Below are 24,309 nucleotides of genomic sequence, written 5' to 3'. Positions count from 1 at the left end.
TGTGAATAGATGCAGATAAAAGGGCACAAATATGGCTGAAACAAGCAATTATTTGGAATATAAATGGATGTTCATGAAGATACTTTTTACAGTACTTGACCAACTCTAATGTGTGTCTAAATACAAACTTTCTGTCTCTACATTAGGGCCTAATCCAATTTACACAGAAGTCAATGGGAGTTGGCTCAGACATTAGATTCCAGAAGCGCCATGGTTATTTTCTTCAACAGCTAAAAATAAATCAACTGGGAAATCCAAGAAACAAAAATGTTGCCTCTTTTCATCCTGTGCCCAGTTGATTTAGCTGTTCAGTCTTAGTTTTTCTATATTGGTTGTCTCATGGATGTTGTCCCTGTATCATCTTTCACCCTGTTTGTCCCACATATCATGTTTCTCTGAAATAGACTGTAAGTGCTTTGGGGCAAGGAGCCAGTATTTATGTGTTACAAAGTGCTATGTACATTTGCTATGCTATATAATTAGTATTACTAGTCTCTAGAAGACCCTATGCATTTGTATTTCTTAACTGTACACTAATAGAAAGAGCATTCCAGACCTGGAGTCACAAACAGCAGTAATCAATTTTTGACATTCTACCATTTTGTACTGAGGGAGCTGAGCAGAAAAATTTAAAAAGCCAAAATGCGTCATTAGAGGTAGTATTTACAGTGACAGTGTTCAAGGAAAAAAACATGTTCCTTAGTATTAGCTATGCTCAACTAGTTCAAATGCATTGACGTGGTAGCATCTGGTCTTGCTGTTTAGAAATGGGAAATCCTATTTACCGTATAAGTATTTAAGCTAATTACTGCTCTGATGTAAGGGGACGTGTGACAAGGAGTTCACATTATACCCTTTAAAGGGCATTAAAGTGTTTTATCCACAAGAAACATTCTGTGCTTCATTCTGTTGATTTGTGGGCACTCTGTTTTCTGCAACACACTGAGTAGATATAATATACACAAAATTAGAACCTTGTGGTTATATCTTCTATGCAATAATTTCTCTAATGTAAAAAATAACTCCTCATATGCTTTTGCTGGAGATGTTTTGTTTTATTTGCACTGACATCCCATATTTGTGGGATCTGTTATATTACAATAAATGGTTTACTGTAAAAAAAAAACTAATTTGGACTTTAAAAGTTGAATCTATAATCAAACTACTGCATCTCCTAGTTACACAAGAACTTTATCATTTCTAGATATAAACGGGTCGTATAAAGGATTATACTTCTGTTGCAACACCTACCAAAGAAATTAAAGAGGCAGGTGTGACGTTGCACTCTATATGTTTTATGGATATATGCTTATGAGTGTGAATATGATTGTAACTGGAATATGCTTTATGCAAAAGGTCTCTTGTAAGGTATCATAACAAAGGTTATAACCCACTGAATATATTCCTCCTATCTGTATGCATGTATCATTCTTGTATCTGAAGCCAGAAATATGAAGTGTAACTCTGAGGTCCTGTTGTAATTATGCAAAGTGTGGTGGTTTAGAATCTTGATGGCATTAATGGTGATTTAGAATCTTGATGGCTCCCATTGACTAGGACAATTGGTTGTAAATGGTTTATTTACCTGCAAATCTTCCCTTATATGTGTGGGCCAACCCAGGAAGAATGGAGACTAGGGGTCTTACAGTGACATGTGACCATGTCACCTGATAATGAAATCCATCTTAAATCTGGTACTTTTCCATTTAGAAGGAGGGGTAGGGACCCAGAGAGATAAAAGATCCCTGCCTTGTTCCAAAGCTATAAAAGGGGGTGGAGCAGGACAAAGGGGGCTCCCAGTCATGGGAGAACCCCTGCTTACCACCTGAGATGTCTGCTGGAACTAACAAGGACTGTACCAGGGGAAAGGATTGGGCCCAGACTAGGAAGGAGTCTAGTCTGTGAAAGAAGCTTATTGGAACATCTCTGAGGGTGAGATATTACCTCTAATCAGTTTCTTAATGTATTAGGCTTAGACTTGCCTGTTTTTGCTTTATTTTACTTGGTGACTAACTTTGTTCTGTCTGTTATTACTTGAAACCACTTAAATCCTACTTTTTATACTTAATAAAATCAGTTTTGTTTATTAATAAACCCAGACTAAGTGATTAATACCTGGGGGAGCAAACAGCTGTGCATATCTCTCTATCAGTGTTATAGAGGGCGGACAATTTATGAATTTACTCTGTATAAGCTTTATTTATTTGAGATTTATTTGAGGTTTGGATCACATTGGGAACTGGGTGTCTGGGTGCTGAAGATAGGTAACCCGCTGAGCTGTGTTCAGTTAAGTCTGCAGCTTTGGGGGCATAGATCAGACCGTGGTTCTGTGTTGCAGCAGGCTAGTGTGTCTGACTCAACAAGACAGGGTTCTGGAAGTCCCAAGTTGGCAGGGAAAACGGGCTCAGAGGTAACTTCAGCACATCAGGTTACCATCCCAAGGGGTCTCTGTGACCGAACCTGTCAGAGCAGGACTCAGATTTTTTAGGGGATTTGTTCTCCTGCAGTCACAACACTAACCATAACATCATAATAATGGAACCTATTGGTATGTAGGATAGTGAGAATTTCAGGAGAGCAGCAAAAGAGCTTGTGAGCCAAATACTCCTCTCAATGGAGAATTGCTCTTGAGTTGCACAAATATAAGCAAGAATAAAATTAGGCTCGAGACTCTTCAGCTAATACAGTAAATTAGTTGGATCTGTGGTAGCTGCTGTCTAAGCTATGAGAGGATACTGAGTCTGATTTTGTTGTCACATAAAGTTTCTGTTGACTTCAGATGAGTTACTTCTGATTAATGCCACTGTAAGTGAGATCAGAATCAGGCTTGTTATTCACCGTCATTGTTTTGGTCACAGCTAAAATGCCAAAGGGGGTGAGGGAATGTAGTGATGGGAAACAGCATGAACGTAAGTGGTCCAAGCATATTTGTTTATTGAGTGGCATCTTATCAAGTCAAATCAGAGGAAACACTAAATGGGCTTTATTGCCCTTCCTTTTAAACCCAGACCATGATGGAGAAGAGGATGGAATTATGCTACACACCCACACAGCTTTCTTGCATTGACATGTGTGTACCCAGTATTAGAGTCATCTATACAGTCAAGTGACAGAACTTAAATGAGCAAAATCCATTCACCTTGGTGCTAGAAGAGTGTATTCATGTGTTACATGTACAAAGTTGCATGCACACAAATGGAGGCTGGTCAGGGGCTTTCGTGAAGATCAAGCTGTTTTTTATTATAGTTACTAGGTGCTATGGAAATATTAAGAATAATAATAAATAGTAGTAGCACTTATCTCATATATTAATGGGTTTCATCTCTAGTACTCAAAGTTCCACATAAGAGAAATGAACACTCATTTCCATGTAGCGGTAAGAACATAATAAATGTACTACATGAGGTTAGGGATAAACATAATCTTGAAAAATAGATAAAGAAATATGAAAGTGAAAAATAATAAAAAGAGTTTATACATGTGATTCTAACAGACCAACAAAGCAGCTTTTAAGGTGGTGGCTACTGCATAAAACAATGCATCATGTAACAAAGCAAAGTTCCAGCTAAGAAAAAAAAATGTGGGCAAAATTAACACAGGAGGGGACAGCTAGCCTGAATAATAAATTATATGAAAGAAGCTATTTGTTCTCAGACTGTATTGGAGAATGTACGATAGTGAATGAGCAGAAACTAAGAGAGGCATGCAGAAATGTCACAGAACGCTGGTCAGTCTAATTGAAAATAAACTCTCCAAGAATAAGGACCCACTGAGCCAGAATAGTGGTGAGTCCGTAGTGATGCTCATTATTGGTGTGCTGTTAATCATACGCAACTTGAACTGGTAACAGTAATAATATGTAGCAAGTGTGAACATGAAGTAGATCTATTTATCTTGTGACCTGTGGGAGGTAGAAGCCTGTACCTACTTTGCATTCAATGAACTGATTCTTTCCCTTTCTGTCTCAGGGTCCTGACCCTTATTCTCTTTCTGTGAAGAGGGAGTGCTGTTACTTACCGTTTTTATATGACTTGATTTCCTAAGTTTTCCTCACCTTGGGCTTAATCCTGTGGTTTACATGATTAGGGTTCACATGATTGGGGCCCTTATACTTTAGGGTTTTGGCTTCCCACTTTTCCTCATTAGGTTCCCCATGGTCCAAACTGCTAAAGACAAGTCGTAGTTTCAAACAACGACATTAACAAAGTCATGGCCAGCGTTTCCAGTGTACTGTGTGAGAATCAGACACACAAGGGCACAGCTTCAAAGCAGCATAAAGGGAAGTCATGGTAGGCTCAGAAATCCTGTTAATAAATAATAGGATTTGTGTGCACACAAACCATTCCACCCGAACACATTTTACCTACTTTGCACCATCCACTGCTGAATCAGGAGGGAATGCTTATTATTGGCTAAGGCAAGAGATTGAGAGTGGGTTCTGTTTCCAACCTTTTACTCACTTCACGAATCTGAGCGCAAGTCACTTATTCTCTATTTTCCTTGGTTTATCCGTCTGCACAGTGAGGATAATAATTATCTGATTCACTGGGGATCTGTAACCTTCCATAAAGAGCTTTGAGATCTTCTGATCCTATGGAAAATGAAAGGTATTAATGTAACTATTTGTCTTGGATCTGGATGCCAGGTCTTTGGCTTTTCCAGACTAGAAGAGAAACCAGGAGCTACCGCCACTGCAGAAAGCAGCTGTTTGCTTGGTAGTGACTACTGCACTGACCCCATATATATTTTTAGGTGCCATTTGAAGGTACTGACTTGGATTTATAAAATCCCAGTGGTTTGGTTCCAGTGATCCGAAAGGCTGCATCTCGCTTCATGTTCCCCTGTTGCCTCTGAAGTCTGCTGGTGTGCTCAGGCGAACAGTCACACCCTATAACCACTGGTTACTGATGGCCAAGCATTTTCCATGTAGGACCTTCAACTCCTGATTTATCCTCCCATCAGAGACTGTGTTTGTTAACCTTTATGGCAGGGCCTATCTCTGCAGTCTGTTTACTTTCAGGAATGTCTTTTATCCTTTATTCTGGTGCAAGTAATGTATGTTTTCTTACATAATGCACATGCACCCTGAGATGCAACGTTGGCTGCATTTTAGAAATTAAAGGGCCAACAGATTTTTAATGACCACAAGTGTTCAGGACCTCATCTGAAAGACAGGACCTTCAGCAACACATTGCCCCTAACATCATATTGGATACATCTGCACAGCACCGCAGAGGCGTAACGTCTAGCTCAGGAAGACTTATGTGCACTAGCTCTGCTGGAGCAAACAACTAAAAATAGCAGTGTGGCCCTAATGGCACAGAAAGCAGCTTGGGTTGTCTACCCAAGTACTTAATCAGGGGATTATTGGGCAGGATTGTACTCAGGCAGCTAGTCCGAGCCGCTACCTGTGCCACTAAGGCCATGCTACCATTTTTAGGCACTAGTTTGAGCAGAGCTAGCGCATGTCTGTCTACCCAAGCTGGGAATCGCACCTCCCAGCTACTGTGTAGATGGACCCAGTGGGGCATTAACATACCCAATCCTTCTCTGTTGGAAGTCAGTGGCAAATCTATTGACTTTGACAGATGGAAGACTGGATTCTAGATTAATTCTGGTTCAGAGAGAAGAGTCACCTAGTGCCTCACAGATACCATCTTCTACAGCACCTACAGAGGTTTCCCAGAAAAAACACGGGCCTGGTCCAGAGATGCTTAGATTATGAGATTTGATGGCTATTACTGTCGAAATAAGCATTTTATTTTTTGTTCTCTAGTTAGCATATGTCTTTCAGCAGTTATTTAGCATAGGGGTCTTTATCCCTTAAATAATGGCCAGCCATCCAGCACCTGGATTGGCTGACAACAATTACATGTAGGATAATAGGAGTATAATTAGCCTATTTTTTGCTGCTTAATTAGGTTCTCAGATTTGAAGTACTCTGTCTCTTGGAATCTGCAAGCAGGGAGATTCTGAGCACAGTTATAAATGCATTGTGGAAGTTGACACAATACTAGAAATGGGATGAGAGCTTCAAGTGCTTTTCCTCCCAGTATGACATGACCTTCACCCAGACTGAAAATTAAGTCCCAACATTCATTCCAGTGGGACAGCTGAGTAAACTCCATGCCATGTTAGTACTTGTCTTCCCCAGCTGCGTGGCAATGGCCTCTCACTCAAGGCATGCTCTCGTGAGCCTAAGTTATGCAAACCTGGTTAAAATAAACTAGGGTGGTTAGCACTGGCATTGTGCCTTTCATTTGTGAAGTTTGCAGGCTCTCCCAGGGAGAAAGTCATCCCTGTTATAAAAACATACATACATTCAGCTAAATCTTCAGAACTACAGTAGCATTGGAAAAGTCAATATTGGTTTGAAATGATTGAACTACTTTATGAAATAATGATTGCTGCAATGTCATTAATTCTAATTAATTTACATATGCATTAAAGTCCACTATCACAAAAGACCTTATTTCTCTTTCAAGCATATGAAATTAAATATGTTTTCCTGTTGTGATTTCATACATACATAGTTAATACCTCTCCCCAATACAACCTGCTCACCACTGTATGTCAAGTTCATTACAGATCATGTGTAACACCATAGTGGCACCAAGTCCACTGGTGCAAAGAAATAGGTGAACTTGCTGGGATATCTAATATCTATTTGTTTCTGTGAACTGCAGCTCACAGTAGTGCCAGGAAAGCACCCAGCAGTTCAGTCTTCAAAGAGCTATCTATCACTCTTTCCTTCTGATGGAGCAGCACTGGAAAAGTACTAAGGACCAAGGGCCTGCTCCTGCTCTCATGGGAATTTTGCCATGACTTGAACTGGAGCAGAATAGGCCCCTAGAGAGTCTAAACTGATTTAACCTAAATCTTCCTGCCCACTTCCCATGCATGTTATATCAATTTACCACCCTGTAGATTTTCTCACTTGGATGCCTAGCCACTTATCAACACAACATACACCTCTTGCCCTTACACATCACCTCCAAATTTGGGCTTCAGACTCTGATTTCAATGAAAGGATTTCCATATATTTTCCACATGTGCGGATCTCCTACTTGGTAACATAATCAACTGGTATTTAATAGAAGTGGCTATATTGTAACTTAAACCAATATTTGCAAATACAATTCTGAAGATTCTCCAGTAAGTACAAGTATTAAAAAAATCTTGCTCTCTTTCAAATACCTCCCTTAAAACTCACTTCTGCTGGGATGCCTACACAAAACAGCAGTTAACTCGGGTGGTCAGAATGCTGTGACAATTGCTTAGCACATTGTTCATTATCATCTAATGCAGAAGTCCCCAAACTGTGGGGCATGCCCTCTTAGGAGGGCGTGGAGGAACCTTTGGGGGACCCTGGGCCAACTCCCACAGGGAGCAGGGAGGGAGTGCCACCCAGCTCCGCTCCTGGCCCTGTGCCTGGGGACCTGGCTGCCGGCCCCATGCCCAGGGCTCTGCACTTGGTGCCCTGGCTGCCGGCCTTGACCTGCAGCCTCAGCTCAGTCCCTGCCCCAGTCTTGGTCCCCTTATGCCTGTCTGCATTCCCCCTCCCCCCCCGAACCTGTGGACCCTCTCCCAGCCCCAGCTTTGGGGGGCAAGGGAAGGGCAGAGTGTGCAGGAGGGGGAAGGGGGGCAAGAGGTGAAAAGTTTGGGGAGGGGGAATGCATGCACTCATCTGATGACTGCCTTGTGCATCTCTGGTCTGTTTATTGTACCCACCTGTTGTCTAGCATCTGCTACTTAGATTGTAAGCTCTTCTAGGAGGAACCAACTTTTGTGTTTCATACAGGACCTAGTACAGATGGGCTCTGATCCTTGGCTGTGACTCTGAGGCATTTCTGCAGTACTCCTACTAATGCAGTACTAATAATAATTAATAAAACTTCATACCTTTCCCCGTTACCTATTAGACCAAATCATCAACAATCTTAACAAGTTGATTTTCCCACCAAAGGTTAGAAGATGAGGCTGTGTAAATGATAGCCCCTCTCAGAATACCTAGTGTAGGGTGGGAACAAAGAGATTTGCTTAAAAGAAATGAAATAATCTAATAATAGATATTGAACTTCCAACTGCAAATGACTTAACCAGACTGCAAGGAGCTATCACATTTTCAGAGATTGCTTTAGTCAAATGGAGGAAATTAACATAAAGAATAGAATATTAGTATAGTGTTAAATGAAAAGTGTATATAGGCAGCAAGAGGAAAATTAATAAAAACCAAGTTTAGAATATTTTTTCTCATCTAGTGTACATTTAGAAGTTTAAAAAATGAGGCTAGCAATCTAACCTATACCAGTAATTATGAAAATGGATCTAGTGCTCACGGATGTGAAGGTAAAAATGAATTAGCTGGAAGAAATTCTTCATCTGAGTTTTTATGATAAGAATAAAATTGGAGGTTTGATTGAATTATTATTAATATACTCTTTAGGTCCCCTAGAAACCAGTGCATAGGGGCTCTTAGAGCTATTCTAATTGAAACAAAAAGTCAGTGAAGTGGAAAGTGCCCTGACTCTTCAAGATATGTCAAAGTATGTAACATGGTAGACATGTGGGGGCTTGGAGAACAGTGACAACTACAAGATGACCTTCAATGAATTTAATCTGCAAATGGGTTCCTGCGTAGGACAGCTAATGCTTTTAGTTATTGTAAAGGCTTGTTCCTAGCTTTTAGAGAGCTGAGAATAAATGAATTCACCAGAGCAGCACTATGAACGTTGCATAACAAACAGGTGGATTGTGGAAGTATTTAAATTATATGCTGAGAAAATTTGCAGGATTTATGATTGTACAAATATAAGTAATGCACAATGGGGAGAACAATACGTCCATTCAATAAAGGAAAAAAGGTGTGGACACTCATTGAAATTAGAATAATTGGGAGACAGAGAGAAGGCTGCTGAAGAGAAAATGAGGGTTTGTTGTTGATTTGTGTTTATTTAGCAATATTCTCAACAATTCCAGGGGTTTGTTAAACATTTGGCTAAACATTTGCTTTCAATTGCAACTTGTGATTTTAGGTCTGAGTGTGAGAGAAAAAATTGTAAATTATAAAATTTGAAGGGGAAAACAGCTGGATTTTTTTAAGAACATGGGGTGCACAGTCTAGTCTCCCCATTTTACAGATGGGAAAGCTGAGGTACAGAAAGGTGCATTGTCTTGCCCAAAGTCAACAGAAGACCAGATCCAGGATTTGAACTAAGGTCTCCTAACTCCTAATCCAGTACTGTATCCTCTAGGCCACACTACCTTCTCATATCGTTTGAGTTATAAGTGACACAAGTAAAAAGATTTTGTTTTTCAATATGTGATTTATGTGTTATACCCTTTAGAGTTTTGCAGGCCAGCATTTTACAGCAGTATTCCAGTCATATATTTGTGTACTTTGGTACTAAAAATGGGGCCAGGTTCTACTCTCAGTAGCACTGAGGTAAATCTGGAGTAACTATGGATTTAGCCTAGTGTAACTATGAGCAGAATCTAGCCTGAAATATGCTGAAGTCGCCTAATTTAAAACTAACTGTCTGAGCATACGCAGCAACTTGTTTTCAGCAACAATTTGACAAGGATTTTTGGTAGGTGAACTTTCTGCATATGGCTCTGTGAGGCATTACACCTCCAATGGAATGTTTATGGCTTGTCAGGTCACTAATCCCTATGTCAATGAATGCCCTATGACATGACAAGCTGATCAATCTCTGAAATTATATGTGCATAACTGAGCTCCTGAGTTGGCCTGGGCACAATTTTACACTGTTTTGCATCAACCATTCCACTACATTGTGACAAAAATCCACCGAGAGAACCATGGAATGAAGAATCTAAGAATTCACCTTTCCCTAACGAGGTCATGACATTACACAGAGGGAGCTATTGCGCTAGCTTGCCAATCGTGTTCATCTTAAAGGGATCCACACACCCGTTCAAAAGGCATGATACAATGGCTTTGAATAGACTGTCCTGTCAATGAGCCCTGTATGCAGGAGTCCTTTAGCCCTCATTAACAGATACTATCTTTTGCACTTCCACTGAAACAAGCATCTTCAAAGAAACCAGTGCAATCTCAGCTGAATAATGAAGAATATAGAATCTTGCACACTTCCAATGAGATTTTAATTATGATACTATAATCAGGAAAGGCAATCAAACTGCAGCAAACCCGTGTGTTACAATGATATCCAATGTCTTTCTCCATTCACTGCACATTCATGGTGCCTCTTTGATCACAGTAATAATAATGCTCACCATTCACATAGCACTTTATTAGCCAGATAGATTCTCTCCTGCATCAAAGCCGTGCTTGGAGTTGGCAAGAGGGGTGAGCATCACGCCTCCCTGATCCTCAGGGGTGGCCCCGACCATTTAGCATTGCTGTTGGCACCTGTAAATTGCACCACTGATGTAAAGTGCACATCAGTGGAGGATTGGAATAATGGAGCAGAGCTCTGCTGTGTCCCCTCTCAACTCCTGACACACCTGAATGTCCGGAGGAGGGATGGGATCAGAGGGACAGACCCAGAGCCGACGCATGTGCCCAGCAAAGAGTGCCCCCCTGAATTTGTGGTACTGGGAACTTGTGGCCAGATTATATCCCATTTATGCTACTTGAGTGGCAAAAAGGGGCAGTATCTCAATGGAGAATCTGGCTTTATATGTTCAGAATCCGTTATAACAATTAATTAATCCTCACTACATCTGGGGGTTGTGAGTGGGAAAGTGTTATTGTCTCAATTTTACAGACAAAGATTAAGTGTCCTGTCTAAGAGACGGGATTAGAATTTGGGGCCTCCTGACTTCCATCTTGATGCTCATTCCTTCAAACTGATTCCCAAGACACAGATCCCTTGCATGATGAAAATGTCTTGTACATCGAAGTAATAATAATAATTTGCACTTCTACTGTTTTCAATTATTTAAGTGGGGATTGGAGGAATTGGGAGAATTTTCCTGCTTCTGATGGGTTTCTTCCCTGTCTGTAGTTACTACTAAATCAGTGCTAGGGTTTACTTTTTCCCTGGATCATAAAGAATATTCTGAAGAATTGTTTTGCCTTTGGACTGCACCAGATGGCATGTACAGTACATGACATGTACTTCCAAACATATGTTCAGAAGAGAATAATCCAAAATTCCCTGATAAGAACACCGTAAATAACTCATTTTCAACTCTGGTGGCATTCCACGGAAGATCTCAGAGCATTTTACACACATTAATGCTCACAGCAAGAAACCAGTGAGGGTTGGAACTATTAATATCCTCATTTTACTTGAAAGGAAACTGAGGCACCAAGAAGTTAAGTGACTTGCTTATTTGAGTACATACTCAATAGCAGAACTGGGAAAAGAATCCAGTAGTCGTCAGTCTCCTACTCTAGCCACTAGATCACTTATAACTCATCTCCTGTCTATATTACTTATTTATTTAGTTGTGTTGTGGTAGTGACTAGGAGCCCTAATCATGGACCAGGACCCTATTGTGCTAGGTGTTGGACTAATAATAATATAATACATTAAATAATAATGTATCACATCCAATCCATTGTGCTGGACACAGTATGAAAAATATAAATATGAATAAAAAGTCCCTGTCCCAAAGGGTTTACAATCTAACCACAAGAATCTAACCACTTTAACACTAATATAGCATTGTGCTGGAAGAGATAATGGGTCTGATTCTGCACTTTCACCATTTTTACACTGGCCAAACTCCATTTGCTTCAGTGCAGGTTACATGTAATTTACAGCCCTGTAAGTGAGAGGAGACTCCAGTCCCCTTGGGGCTCAGCATTAAAGACAAATACCAGACTCTAATTTACTATTGATACTGGCACCAAAATGATTACAGTCAGGTCTCCTTAGGCATGTAAATGGTGGCCTGAAAAACTATAACACAACTGTTGATCCATTACATGCATCCTTTGTGCCCACTTCAATAATAGGGCACAGTACTTGCAATGATGAAAATGTCCTGTCCTCCATAGCAGGACATTAAAACTATTAAAACTTCAGGTCATTGTCTTCTTCGCCACTTTCCCTCATGACTGTATGCCTGGCCGTTGTGCAAATTGGTCTTTCCTAAGGTCTGCTGATATCTGGTCCATGGATTGAGTCTTTGGCCTGCTCTTGGGTCATCTTCCATCCATGATAACTGCAAGGGCCATCCTACCGATATAGCTGCCCGATCTCTGCTGGACATATCCATACCAACGTAGTCTAACCTCCCTCAACTTTTCTTCTGTTGGGGCAACTCATATTAGGTCCCTCATAACCTCATTTTGCTGCCTAACCATCTGACCATCTCAACATCTTCATTTCCATAGTGGAGAGCACATGGATGTCTTTTCTTGGGGCTGGCCAAGTCTCTGTTCCATACATTAGAATGGTGTCAAATTACATTTTATACACTCTATTCAAACTTCAGGTATATGAAAATATATATCAATATTCTTCTCCTCTTTTGATGGCAGTAACAAGGTCCAGATGCCCAGCTATGGAAGTTATTTTTCCGGCACTGGGACTGTCATTTGACTTGCACAGAAGCAGGGTGAAGTTAACTGACCAGTTGTCCATTTAGTAACCACTAAAGTAAGTTCATGTTGCATTTTATTGCCATTATATCTGCTATTTATTCTGGGATATATTATGATTTTTAAGCAATAGCCTTCAGTAGGAGTCAGGGTGTTTGTGTGTGTGTGGGGGGGAGAGGTCAGGCAGCAAAAGGGAACCCTCAGGATCGTTTTGGCTCATTCAGCAAAATTGTCTGGGTGGGGAGCAGATGCTGGGATAAGAGCAGCACTCCCTTTAAAAGGCTGCAGTATGTGCTAACCCTACCCGTACTGCTCCACTTGTCTCTTCAGAAGGCAGGAGCGGTCATGTCCCTTCCTCATATCCTCTTTGTGGTGTCTAGCATTGGTGTCAGTGCAAAATATCTCATGGCAGGAATACAAGGACACAGCCTGTGGATGCACAAATGGAAGGGAAACTTCTGCATTCTCTCTTCCTTCCCCAAAAATGCCCTCACAGGCCTAGTCAAAATCTAGGTAAAATTCTGGCTGGTGCTTGCCATGGGCACCTCCCAGAAAACCCATACCAAGGGGAGCTAGGCGATTGTCTGTCCTGATCTTGGCTCCCCAGCAATTTCTGTCAAAGGGAGGCTTAAGGCTTTGGATAAAGCCTCAAACCTTCAGAGGCTCTGCTCTATGTGATCTCTTGTGAACTGTACTCATAAGCAACCCTGCAATAGCACACCTCTGTGCATAGTCCATCTTTCATGAGAAACGCTGTGACAACAAGCCACATTATACATATGGGACAGAGAAAAAAACATTCTGATCATTACTATTCATTATTTGTACTGTGGAAGTGTCTAGGCACTGTGCAAATTCAGAACAAAATAGACAGTATCTGCCACAAGGACCTTACAATAAGGGGAGAGGTTCCATTTTCAAGTTTCCAAGGGATTATGGCTACCATAGTGATTTTAACAAGAATGTCCTTGTAAAGTCCCATCTAATTAGAAGATAGTGGCTGGACATGAACTTTAATATAAAACCGCACGTGTAGGTATTAAACGTATCAAAATTCTGTGCCTATTTGATTGTCAAACTGAATTCGGTGCTGGCAACCTCAAGTATCCAAAAATCATGAGTCAGCCCCCCCCCCCCCCCAAAATCTTGAGACTGGCTTAAAAATCATGAGCTTTAAATATAATAATAATAGACTAGAGATTGTTTTTATTTACCTTCTGGATTGTGAAGCTTTAGGATGCAATTGAGTCAAATTCTCAGGCTCTTCTCTGCAACCAGGAGGGTTAGGAGCTTTCATTTTCTAAATGAAAGCTGAGATTTGCATATATTTACATGACTCTGGAAACTAAGGCGTTAAGAAATACACCAACGATCATGGGACTCATGATAAAATCTTGAGAATAGGTAGCTGGATCTATGCAGAGAACAGAAAAGCCACTTTGTGAAGTATTTGGAGGGGTTTGAAATCTGGTTTTGTTTTTAATTGGAATGAAACTCAAAATTTTTCAAATTCTCTGTAAAGGAAAAGTCTGAATTTTTTTTTTATTTCCAATTCATTGAAGTGTTCTGTTTTGACAAAATCCTATTGAGATGTTGTGTTTCAATTTGACTCTTAGTTTATAGTACAAAATAAAAAAATTGAATCAAAAAGTAATTTCAAATTGAAAAATCAAAATGTTTCATTCCAAAAATGTTGAAATGGGATGTTTTGACACTCTTGGAATATTTTCTCCCTGTCCCACTCCTCACTCCATATTTTCTTCAAAATAAAATGTTGGTTAAATCATGATTTTGCAAAGAATTTAGATTTTGATAGAACTGCATTTTTAGACAGTAAATGGTTCGGTCAAAGTTTTTCTGACCAGCTCCATTGGCAACTGTGAACTCTGGGTACAAAAATCTTTTACTACACTGCCTTTTATAACCCAGTGTACCTACAACTCTTACAGAACAACACTCCCATCCCCTTTAATTGAAATCACTGGAGCTTTGAACAGGCACATGGGTCTTCCCACATGGATGTGATTGCAGGATGGGAGGTTTCCTGTGTATGTAAGTTGACTTATGTTAACACCGGCCCTTATTGCTCTTTTCCTCATTTGCCCTCTCTCACTGCTGTTGTCCTACTGTTTGTTTTACCCACAGTTGAATTTTGTCTTAAACTAGCTCTTTCAGGCAGAGTCTGTCATTCTACGTTGTCTTTGTATGGCACTATGAGGGGGTGGACTAGGCCCAGAGTCCCCCTGCTGGAGGCTTCAGGGTCCTGGCACACTAGTCCCAGGAAAGGAGCAATGGAGAGGTCCTCCAAACAGGCTAGAGTGGCTGCAGGGGAAGCAGCCAATCAGAGAGGCTGCAGGGAGCGGCTAATCAGGGCCCAGGAGGGCCCTATTAAAAGGAGCTGCAGCACCAGGGACAGGCAGTTTCTTGCTGGAGTGAGAGGAGTACAAGTGGTGCTCCTGGTTGGCCAAAGGGAATGGTAGCACAATGGACAGCTCAGTGCTAATAGGGACTGGGGGAACGAGGAAGAGTTCCTGGCTGGGTCTGAACTTAGAAGGGCCCTGAGCAAAGGTGGTGGTGAAGGCTGGGGCTGTGAGGAAGTGGCCCTAGAACTGAAGGAAGTTGTCCTAGAGGGACACAGCAGCATGTGGCTGCTATTCTTAGGGTCCCTGGGCTGGGATCTGGAGTAGTGGGTGGGCCTGGGTCCCTCCATAGGCTACGGGGAAAGTGGGCCTACAATTGGACAGCAATAACCCCCTAGAAGGGGATCTGAACTGTCAAGAGGCCCAGCTGGAGAGGGGAAAAAACATAGGCTCCATGGAAGAAGCCCTGGGGGTTTGGCCTGAAATCAAGGCCAGAACTGTTTAAAGACCACAGACACACTCTGACCAGAAGAGGGTGCCCATGAGAGGTGGGTGCCATGCTGTTACTGGATCTAGCAAAATGTTCCCCTTTATGTGAATTATCATTTCTGGAATGGCAATGAATAGCTTTAAGTAGCGTACAGTGTCTTAAGTAGGCCCTCTGCGATGGGTGAAATTCACCCAAATATCATAAATGGTGAAAGGTAGGTTTGCATTCTCATGTTATCCCAAAGTGTCATTAGTAACAGAGAAGGAATTATCTTTTTCTAAAAAGATTTTATTAACTTGATTTACCCATTTGGGGACAAATCATGTTAAGAAGTGTGCATTTGATCCTGTATTCATTGACAAAATGACAAAGTTCCCAATGAATTAAATAGTGCAGGTTTAGACCCCCTATGTTTTCAAACAAAAATTGCTTGTCTTTATTATTGACAGCTTAGATTATTCAAACTTTAATTAGATGTATTTATATTATTAGCACCTAGGAGCCCCATAGATGAAGGCTGCATTGTGCTAGGTGCTGTACAAACAGAGCAAAAAAGACTGTAAGATTTTGGGGCAAGGATTGTCTAAGTAAAATTTTAAATCTCTAGAATGTAAAATACTCTTCACATCTTATGATGTTCTTGTATTTCACTCATCTTGGACAAGGATTGTTGACCAATCATTTTTGCTTTCTGGTTCTCATGCACTGACTAGTACCATACTGAAATATTTAAGGGGTAATCTGGTACTCCTATCACAGGCAAAACTTCAGGTGGAGTCATTAACAGTTTTACCTACATAAGTACTGCAGGATCAGACCCTTAGGCTGCAAAAATGCAGAGGAATCTTTATGTTCAAACACAAAAAAGGCTTCTGTTGGACTAGAAATATAGATATAACTTCATGGTATTTCTATTAATTATTAGCATTATGGCAGAGCCTGGAGGCCTCAACCAAGATTGGGTCCCATTGTGCTAAGTAATTTACAAATGCATGGTAACAGGTAGTCCCTGCCCTCAAGAACTTCCAATCTCAATACATTAAAAAAAGGGAAGGCTGGGAAGGAAAGCAGAGGCCCAGAGAGAAGTGACTTGCTCAAGGTCACACAGCAGCAGAGCTGGAAACACACTTTTATAACCCAATTCTTAGGTTTTTTAAAACCCTTTGCTAATGAAATGCAACATTTGGGCCTAAATTGCAGCATCCTTTTAATTCTGCCTTATGCTTGCGCTCTTCCGATACCCACAAGGTTCCCCTGGTCCAGGCGAGCCTTAGGCTACCATGGCGATAAGCATTATCGCACCCATTTTACATACGAGTAAAGCTGCAGGCATTGAGAGGTATTTAGGCACCTAGCTGCCATCGAAATCAGTGGGAGTTAGGCACCTAAACACTTTTGAAGAGCTGGTCCTAAGAGTCTGATCCTGCATAACCCTTACTGCCATTGAAGTCAGTGAAAGATAGGGTTGGTGTTTTCTCCTACCCCAGCCCTACCTGAGGTGCCCAAGGTCACACATCTCTCAGAGGCAATGCCTGGGATAGATCTCCTCGCCCTCTGCTCCATCAGCCCTGGCCTAAAACAGTAAACGCCCGTGCACCGAAATCTGGCGCCTTTACACCGCATTGGAGCCCAGGCCGGTGCAAACGTGCCTGCGACCCCAACCCGAACCCGCTGCTTCACCGGCTGAGCACTGTGAGGGCAACAGGATCCGTTTCGCAGCCTTCCTCCTCGGCCCTTCCTAGCGGGCTGATCAAAGGGTGCCCCGGCTGCTGCAGCGCGTCCTGCCTGGGGTAGAGGGCGGAGAGCAGCGACCCCCTGGGAGGCGCCAGGTCAGCCACTCCCCGGGCGCCTCGGTGCCTCTGCTCCACTGCAGCAGGAAGGTGCGCGGCGGCGGCTGCCGGCGGGGGAGAGTCCCCAGGCTGCCGACGCGGTTGGACGGAGCCGAGCTGTATGGGAGGAGCTTGGGCTTTAATGCACCATAAGGCTCCAGCACCCAACAGCCGCCGCCGCCGCCGCACGAGCTTCCCTTCAGCCGCCTCCTACAGCGGCCCCTCGCCTTGAGCCCGCGGCTGCGAGCGGGGCGAACCCCCCAAGGCTTGCCGACCCAGCCGTCAGCCTTGCCCCCGCTAGGGAAACACCCAGCAGGGCCGCAGCTCTGCAAGGTCCGTTTCCCTCTCCCCCCCCCAAAAAAAACCCAACCCCGGAGCCGCGAGCTTTGCAGAAGCGGACACCATTTTGTGGCTAGCGGCTTCCTGACTGGGCGAGCCGGGGACTGCTGCATGCGGAAGGGAGCTCGCCCGGCGCCAGGGGAACCTGTTGGGCACCGCCAGAGCCCAGCTGCGGCACTTCGCACGGGAACGGGGGCTTGCGGCGGCTCCCCTGCAATTCGCCCGGCTGCTCCTGCAGCCGCAGTCCCTGAGAGAAGGAGGGAATTTAGACCTGGTGCTGCAACAGCATCCGCCCCCCCGGGTGGTGTAGGAGCCCGGGGTTTGCACCGTCCCTGGGCGGAGAAGGAGGTCTGGACCTTTGCTGCTGCAGGAGGAGGAGGAGGTGGAGGTGAAAGCTCGCTGGGGTGGTTTTCCTGCCCCTCCTCCCCCCTCAAAGGGTAGGACCATGCTGTGCTCAATGCAACTCCCCTCCTCTCCTCTCCGCTGAGCCTGGCCGTGGTGGGGCGATGATGGATACTTGCCCGCTTGTTCTCACTTCTCACGAAAGTAAGCCTGCTGTAAATGGAGGAGGACATTGATACCCGCAAGATAAACAGCAGTTTCCTGCGCGATCACAGCTATGCCACAGAAGGTAAGTGCACGCTGGGGAGCCCACCGCGCGGAGAGCCGCGTTCCGCTGGGGACGGGCAGGGGAGATGCCTTGGTGGGGCTCAACTTAGACCCAGGGCAGATCCGGCCGCGGATCGGCCTCCGCATCTGAAAAGCGCGGCCCCGGGGGAAAGGCAAGGGTGTAGCAGAGCTGGTCGCCATGGCACGAAGAGGGCGAGAGGGTGTCGCTGGAATGGCAGCGGGTTGCCACCGGGGAAGTGAGGAGGGGCTTGGGCATGGAGCAGCAGGTGGATCCGGACAGCACCTCCCTTAGGAAAAGGCCAGAGGGGCTCTGTGGGGGTGCGGGCAGGGCCGATGCTGTGTTTTCCCCCCTGAGTCACACCCAGGGTGAGCTTCGCTGGGATTCGGCTCTGCTCACATCTTTCTGTGTCAGCCTCGCCTACCCACTCCCAGATGTCACCAGCCTTCCTTTTTTGCGTTCATGATGCCATGTTGCAAAACGAAATTTAACTCCTGCTTGCCACAGGGCAGGGCCTGCCCGTTCATTCCTCTTCAGCATTTTGTTACGCATCCAGAGGAAGGTAAAAAGCCCCACGCAACCGAAGGCCCCCAAAAACTGCTGATGTGTGATGAATAAATCGTGTCAAACGGAAGGGCTGAGAGCAGCCAGCCAGGTTCCGACACACGCGTTCAGAATGCAATGGGTGTCCATTTAGTTATTAATTCTGCAGCAGTGGTTTCTGCTGAATCAACAGTGAGCGGAAGTGGAGGGGGTTTAAAGTGTTCAACATCTGGGATTTGCCTTGAAGGGAAACAGAAGGAAGAGGTGCCTTCTTTATTCGGTGTCCTTCAGTTAACCCATTAAAGAGGCTAGGCAGGGCTGTGTCTTGTAGATTTTCACTATTAAGGATGCAGTTCTACCTCCCACTGAAACCAATGGGAGGTTTGGGTGTGGAAGGAATGCAGGACTGGACCCCAGCTTTGCAGATGAATAATGATAGAAACATCTCTGCAATACTGGGATGAATCTAGTTGAAATCTGTGGTATTTCTCCAGGTTGATGCTGGTATAGCTGAGATTAAAATCCTGCCCACTGCTCCTGCAGTTGTGTGAGAATGAACTAATTACATATTTGTAGCAAACTGCCTTACTGGTATCATGCTGTCTTATTAATAGTTTTTTACCCCTTTTCACCTTCAGAGTATTCAGAAAACATTAGTAGTCTCAACACACGCATGCAAGGCAAATAAGGACTAGCGTCCTTATTTTTACAGATGGGGAAACTGAGGCAAAGAGAAAATGATTTGCACACTGCTGTAAAAAGTCACTGCCACAGCTGGGTTAGATCTCAGAACTTCCTGTCTCCTGACATGTTATACAGATCCCTAGACCAACCCTCTCATTGAGGAAACAATATCTGTTTAGTTTTAAATTTGTATTAATTTGCCCTTTCACTTATTTCCTATCTGTCTTTTGGGAGGTAACATGGCCTGAAGGAGTGAGTGTGGAATTGCAGGTCAGATGATTCTGAGCTCTAATCCTTACTGCCATTGGATGACTTTGGCAAGTCACTGCAGCCTTGTGCCTCAGTTTTCCCATCTGTCAAATGGGGATAATGCATAACTCTATTTTGCAGGTGTGTTGTGGAAGTTAATTAACACCTTGCTTGTTTAAAAGTGGTATTTAAATACAAAGTATTTTTAATTACTGCTGTGATAAATGAAAAGATTTGTGGAATATCAAATAGATGTTGAATTACAATTTGAGAACATGGTACGTTATATTCTGACAATATCACTGGCATCTTCAGAGTGAGTGTGTGGATTTTTTTTTTAATTTTAAATTCTGGGAAATACAGTATATAATGTGAATGAAAATATTTTATTGGGGCTATAATTATTTCCACAAAAATTAGATGTTCCTCTTGAGACTTATTTCCTGTAAGATTTCGACATGAAGAAGTATAATCTGAGTAGCGTATTACAAAAACGTGAATTGGCTTTTGGAATTCTGCCAAAAACACTACATACAGTACCTTATCTCCTGCTAAGCATTTCAGGTTTGGCCACTGGTACATTTGAATGTGGCTTTCCTATTCTGGTATGGTGGGGGTGGGAGATCACATGGCCTTGTAAAGTTAGAGTAACAGAATGCAGGATGAAAAGGAGTACTTGTGGCACCTTAGAGACTAACCAATTTATTTGAGCATAAGCTTTTGTGAGCTACAGCTCACTTCATCGGATGCATACTGTGGAAAATACAGAAGATGTCACATTTCACACTGCATTCTGCCACAAAGAGGCAGCCTCCACCAATGGGTAATGCCTAGGAAGGATGGGTAGGAGAAGGACCTGCTTACCTCTTAGTATTTCTGATTCCTGAAAACCTGCAATCTCAAAACTCTCTTGCTTGTCCAGACAAAATGCAGCTATTGTTCAAAAAGAAAAATGAATCCAGTGAAACCTTACAGGGAACCCCTTAAACAAAAAATCCCTTCAACCAGGAGTCTAGATTAGGCTCTTTACTGCTTCATTCTCCTGAAATGTGACACTGAGAGGACGTACACAGAGAAAATCAAATGTATGAAAGGAGAATGAGATCTTTTTTAATTTGGATGTGCCATTAGATGGGAAAATAAACTGTTCAAAAGCCTGGGACACCTAGTGATCCACCGATTAAAACACTGATCATGTATGTACAAGGTAGCACTGCTTGTGGGCAGTTGAAATGTACTGGTCAGTTTCCTGCCTTGTGGGCAGCTGAAATGTACCTGGTCAGTCAAAGGGGTGCAGCACCCAGTGCAGCCTGGACAGGGATGGCAGAGGCCAAAACATCCAGAAAGGTAATATGGTGAGGATTTGTGGGAGGCATGCTGACAGCCCTTTCTTGATGCGAGGGGCGGTGCAAACATCAGCCTCTAGGGGCAGCTGCTACAGCTGACACATTAAGTGCCATTTGACTTCCACATTGTTACCTGCTTGGAAATCAGGATGAGTGGAAAGATGACTGGCTGAGTTGAACTTGCAGTGATTTAAACTAATGCTAAGAAGTCTGAGTATTTCAAACCTGATGCTTAAACTTTAAAGCTATTCCTTCCAGCTGTTGCATGGCAAATTCCCCCAAGTTGTGCCACAGAATTCCAGGAAGAAGAACAGCTTAATGCAACAAACTAGAGAACCATTGTGCCTCCTCTCCCTAAAAATGAAATAGAGGAACCTTAATTATACCCCTGTTCATCTAATAGGGTAACATACCAGGTCAGAATAAAATGTCTGTTGCTGGACTTTAAGAAGTAGATGAACATATTTCATAGCTGAATATCAGCTGGTAGTTTCTTTTGCACCTATCATGCTTTGATGGATTTCTGATTCCTCTTGAAATATTTCTATTAGAAAGAGGCTCAGTGTGCTGTGAAATGCTATAGCTGGTTAGTGCGTGGTGTAAGTAGAAAAAAATCACTGGAAGTTGTGTTGTCCTCTCTTCTTCCCCCCCCCCCGCCCCCGCCCCGGCGAGAAAAGTTGCATATGTCTAAAAAAGACTTGATTGATAACATTTCTTCTAATAAAAATGCTTACAATGCCTCTGCAGTATGTGAAGACTTGCTTTTGAAATGAGGTTGCCCACAGGGTGCTTAACTGAAGAGGTAAACGGGGTTATGTAATTTGGGTTAGTGAAGTGTTGTTGCTACTTAATCGCTTTGATATTTTTATGCAAATGCAGGATAAGTGTGGTATTTCAAATGCATTCACTTGAATGCCTTATCTTTGAGCAATGCTCAGACCTACCAGTAATGGAGGGAAAAAATCAGTGCTATTAAAACTCAGCTTTACAGTTGCCAAGAATTATCAAGCTATTGAATATAATAAACAGAATCTGTGTAAAATTACTGGCAAGTGTTATCATGAAATTCACCAGAGTTATAAGACAATGATGAAAAAAGACTAATCCAACCTTTACAAAAAACATTACCAAAAATTTCATGGTGGAGGAATTGCCATTCCATTCTAGGTCACTTTGTGGCCCAGAAATGATATAAAATTTTCAGAATGGGAAATATTCCATAAAATGCCTCAGACATACTTTTTTGCTTTTTCAGTGCATAAATCAACCTTTATGTGAACAGCAATTTTAAAATTTAAAAATGCAGAGTCTTTGTTTGAAAATAGATAAAAGGTCTTAATTTGTCCTGAGTGAAAAGGAACCTGTTTTTGGAGGTTCCACAGAGGTTCCATTTTTTTGAGCAAAATGTTTGATTTAAAAGCCCCCCCCCCCTCCCCCCCATTGGACCACTTTCCTTAGCTTGAACCAAAAGGTGAATCCGTTATATGTTTAAGTCTTCAGATTTCAATGTGATTATTTTGCATAGCCCTGCTATTTACCCAACACTTCTCTGAAACCCTCTAGGTGGCTTGCAGGACAGAAAAGTACTGATTAAAAAAATGTGAATAATATCAATATGGTTCTTTTGTGCTTCTAACATTGAATAAAAAGTGCTGGGTTCATGATGAGTTGCTTGTACTCTGCAATTTCCAGTGCAAAGGGAACTGCAGCTATTACCACTTGTATCTAGTAAAATAACACTTCAGTAAAAGGGACATCATTTTTTAAGCTGAGTCTTGCAAGCCGTCTGTGTCTGATGATTCCCATTGATGTCAGCATGCATTCTAAGAGCGGAGAAATTTCAGGATTGGGCTTTTTAGCGGCAGCTACTACATTTGGCTGACTTTGCCACTAAAGCTTACAGAAATCTCCATTCCTTCTAGTTTTGTAGGATACATCAAACTTAATTCTATGAGACTCGACAGGTGCCCTTGCCATTCCAGACATCTGTTAACCACCTCCAATGAAGAAGGCTAAGCAGGTGTTTCCTTCAAATTGCAAATGTCAGATATAGTGCAGTTGAATCTGTTTTGTATTATAATGTTTAAAATTGTAAATACTCCGCAGTCAGGACATGCAAAAGCTAAAATCCCCCTAATATTCTTAACTTGCCTGCATTGCACATATGGGATCCAAGTTTGCCATGTTTGTGACTTGTCTGAGAATTGTAGCAATGTGAGATGTGGAATAATCACTCAGCAGTGCTCCACCCACATTTCCAATGATCTTGCACTTGTGATAATGCAGAGCTGTGCAGAGAGCTACTGGGGAGTTGTCCAAGAGTCCCGGACTGGCACTTTTACTATCAAGAAGCTTATGGATGTGGGTTAAGGCTAATTGAAACCTGGATCCACAAAGAGTTTACCCATTCAAATCATTTAGGTTCCACCTGAAAAGCTTTCTCTCACCACTCTCAGCAGCCTTCTTCAGACTTCCCATCCCAAGTTCCTCTTCTTCCAGAACCTTCTTAGTCATTCACAGCCCCCTTCTTCCTCTGCAGCCTTACTTCTTTGAGCCCTACCTTTTCCTCCTCAGCCCCATGTACTACTCCCACACTTACTGAATGAGGTTCCTTCCTCTTTTGCCCAGGGGCCAGCGAAGAGATCTCAGTAGTAAAAACCTAGCTGCAAAATTGGGTCACCCATGTCAGTCATGTGCAGGCTGACTGTTATGCTTCCTTGCCCACAAACTCCCATTTCCTCAGCCCACCTGGACTATGAGACTTGTGCTGCAATGGCCTTGACATGGGCAGGGGAAAGAGTCCCCTCGGGTGTCTTGTTTTGGAAGTACTAGCAGCCCTTGCAGTGACTGGATTCTCCCCTGAGGCTGCTGGGAATGGGCATGTAATGTAGCTATTGTGATTTTTGGGGTCAGGAGGGAGCCAGGTTGTCAGAGAAGCCTGCAATGAGGAGAGAATCATTGGAGGGAAAACTGTTGGGGTGGGTGGGGATACCTGAAGAAGGAAATGAGAACAGAGCAGCAGAGGGCTTAATTACATATGCTCAATCAATTTAGTGGAATGGTTTCTTGTAAGAGCAAGTTCTAAGGTTTCGGATCTGTGACTGAAGGGTTAAATGACATGACTAATCCCAACCTATTGGCAATCTTGCTTGGATTAGTGCTGTTCATTACTTGTATGAAAGACTTGGTAAGGACGGCTAGTGGGCCAGAGACATCGGACGCAAGACTAACTTCTGCAGTTTGGGGGCCAAATTCTAAAATCCTCCTCCCCCTGACTTCAGTGAGAGATCTGTCCGAAGT

At 42.9% G+C, this 24,309-nt stretch overlaps 1 protein-coding gene across 3 annotated transcripts in view; it reads left to right on the top strand.

The window, feature by feature from the left end:
* Positions 1-24,309, top strand: part of PPP2R2B (protein phosphatase 2 regulatory subunit Bbeta) — a 262,068-nt gene that overhangs the window by 79,067 nt on the left and 158,692 nt on the right. The window contains exon 1 of one of the 3 annotated variants that reach the window (XM_048861016.2): positions 17,359-18,190. The exons of the other annotated variants lie outside the window; for them this stretch is intronic. Within the exon in view, the coding sequence (XP_048716973.1) occupies positions 18,121-18,190 (70 nt within the window). The 5' untranslated portion in view covers positions 17,359-18,120. Of the gene's footprint in view, positions 1-17,358; positions 18,191-24,309 lie in introns of those variants that run through there. 3 annotated transcript variants of the gene reach the window in all.

The sequence above is a fragment of the Caretta caretta genome, chromosome 8, assembly GCF_965140235.1.
Source record: "Caretta caretta isolate rCarCar2 chromosome 8, rCarCar1.hap1, whole genome shotgun sequence".
In the NCBI taxonomy this organism is placed as follows: Eukaryota; Metazoa; Chordata; order Testudines; family Cheloniidae; genus Caretta; species Caretta caretta.
Note: the sequence above shows the minus strand (reverse complement) of the source record. Positions and strands in the feature narration are given on the sequence as shown.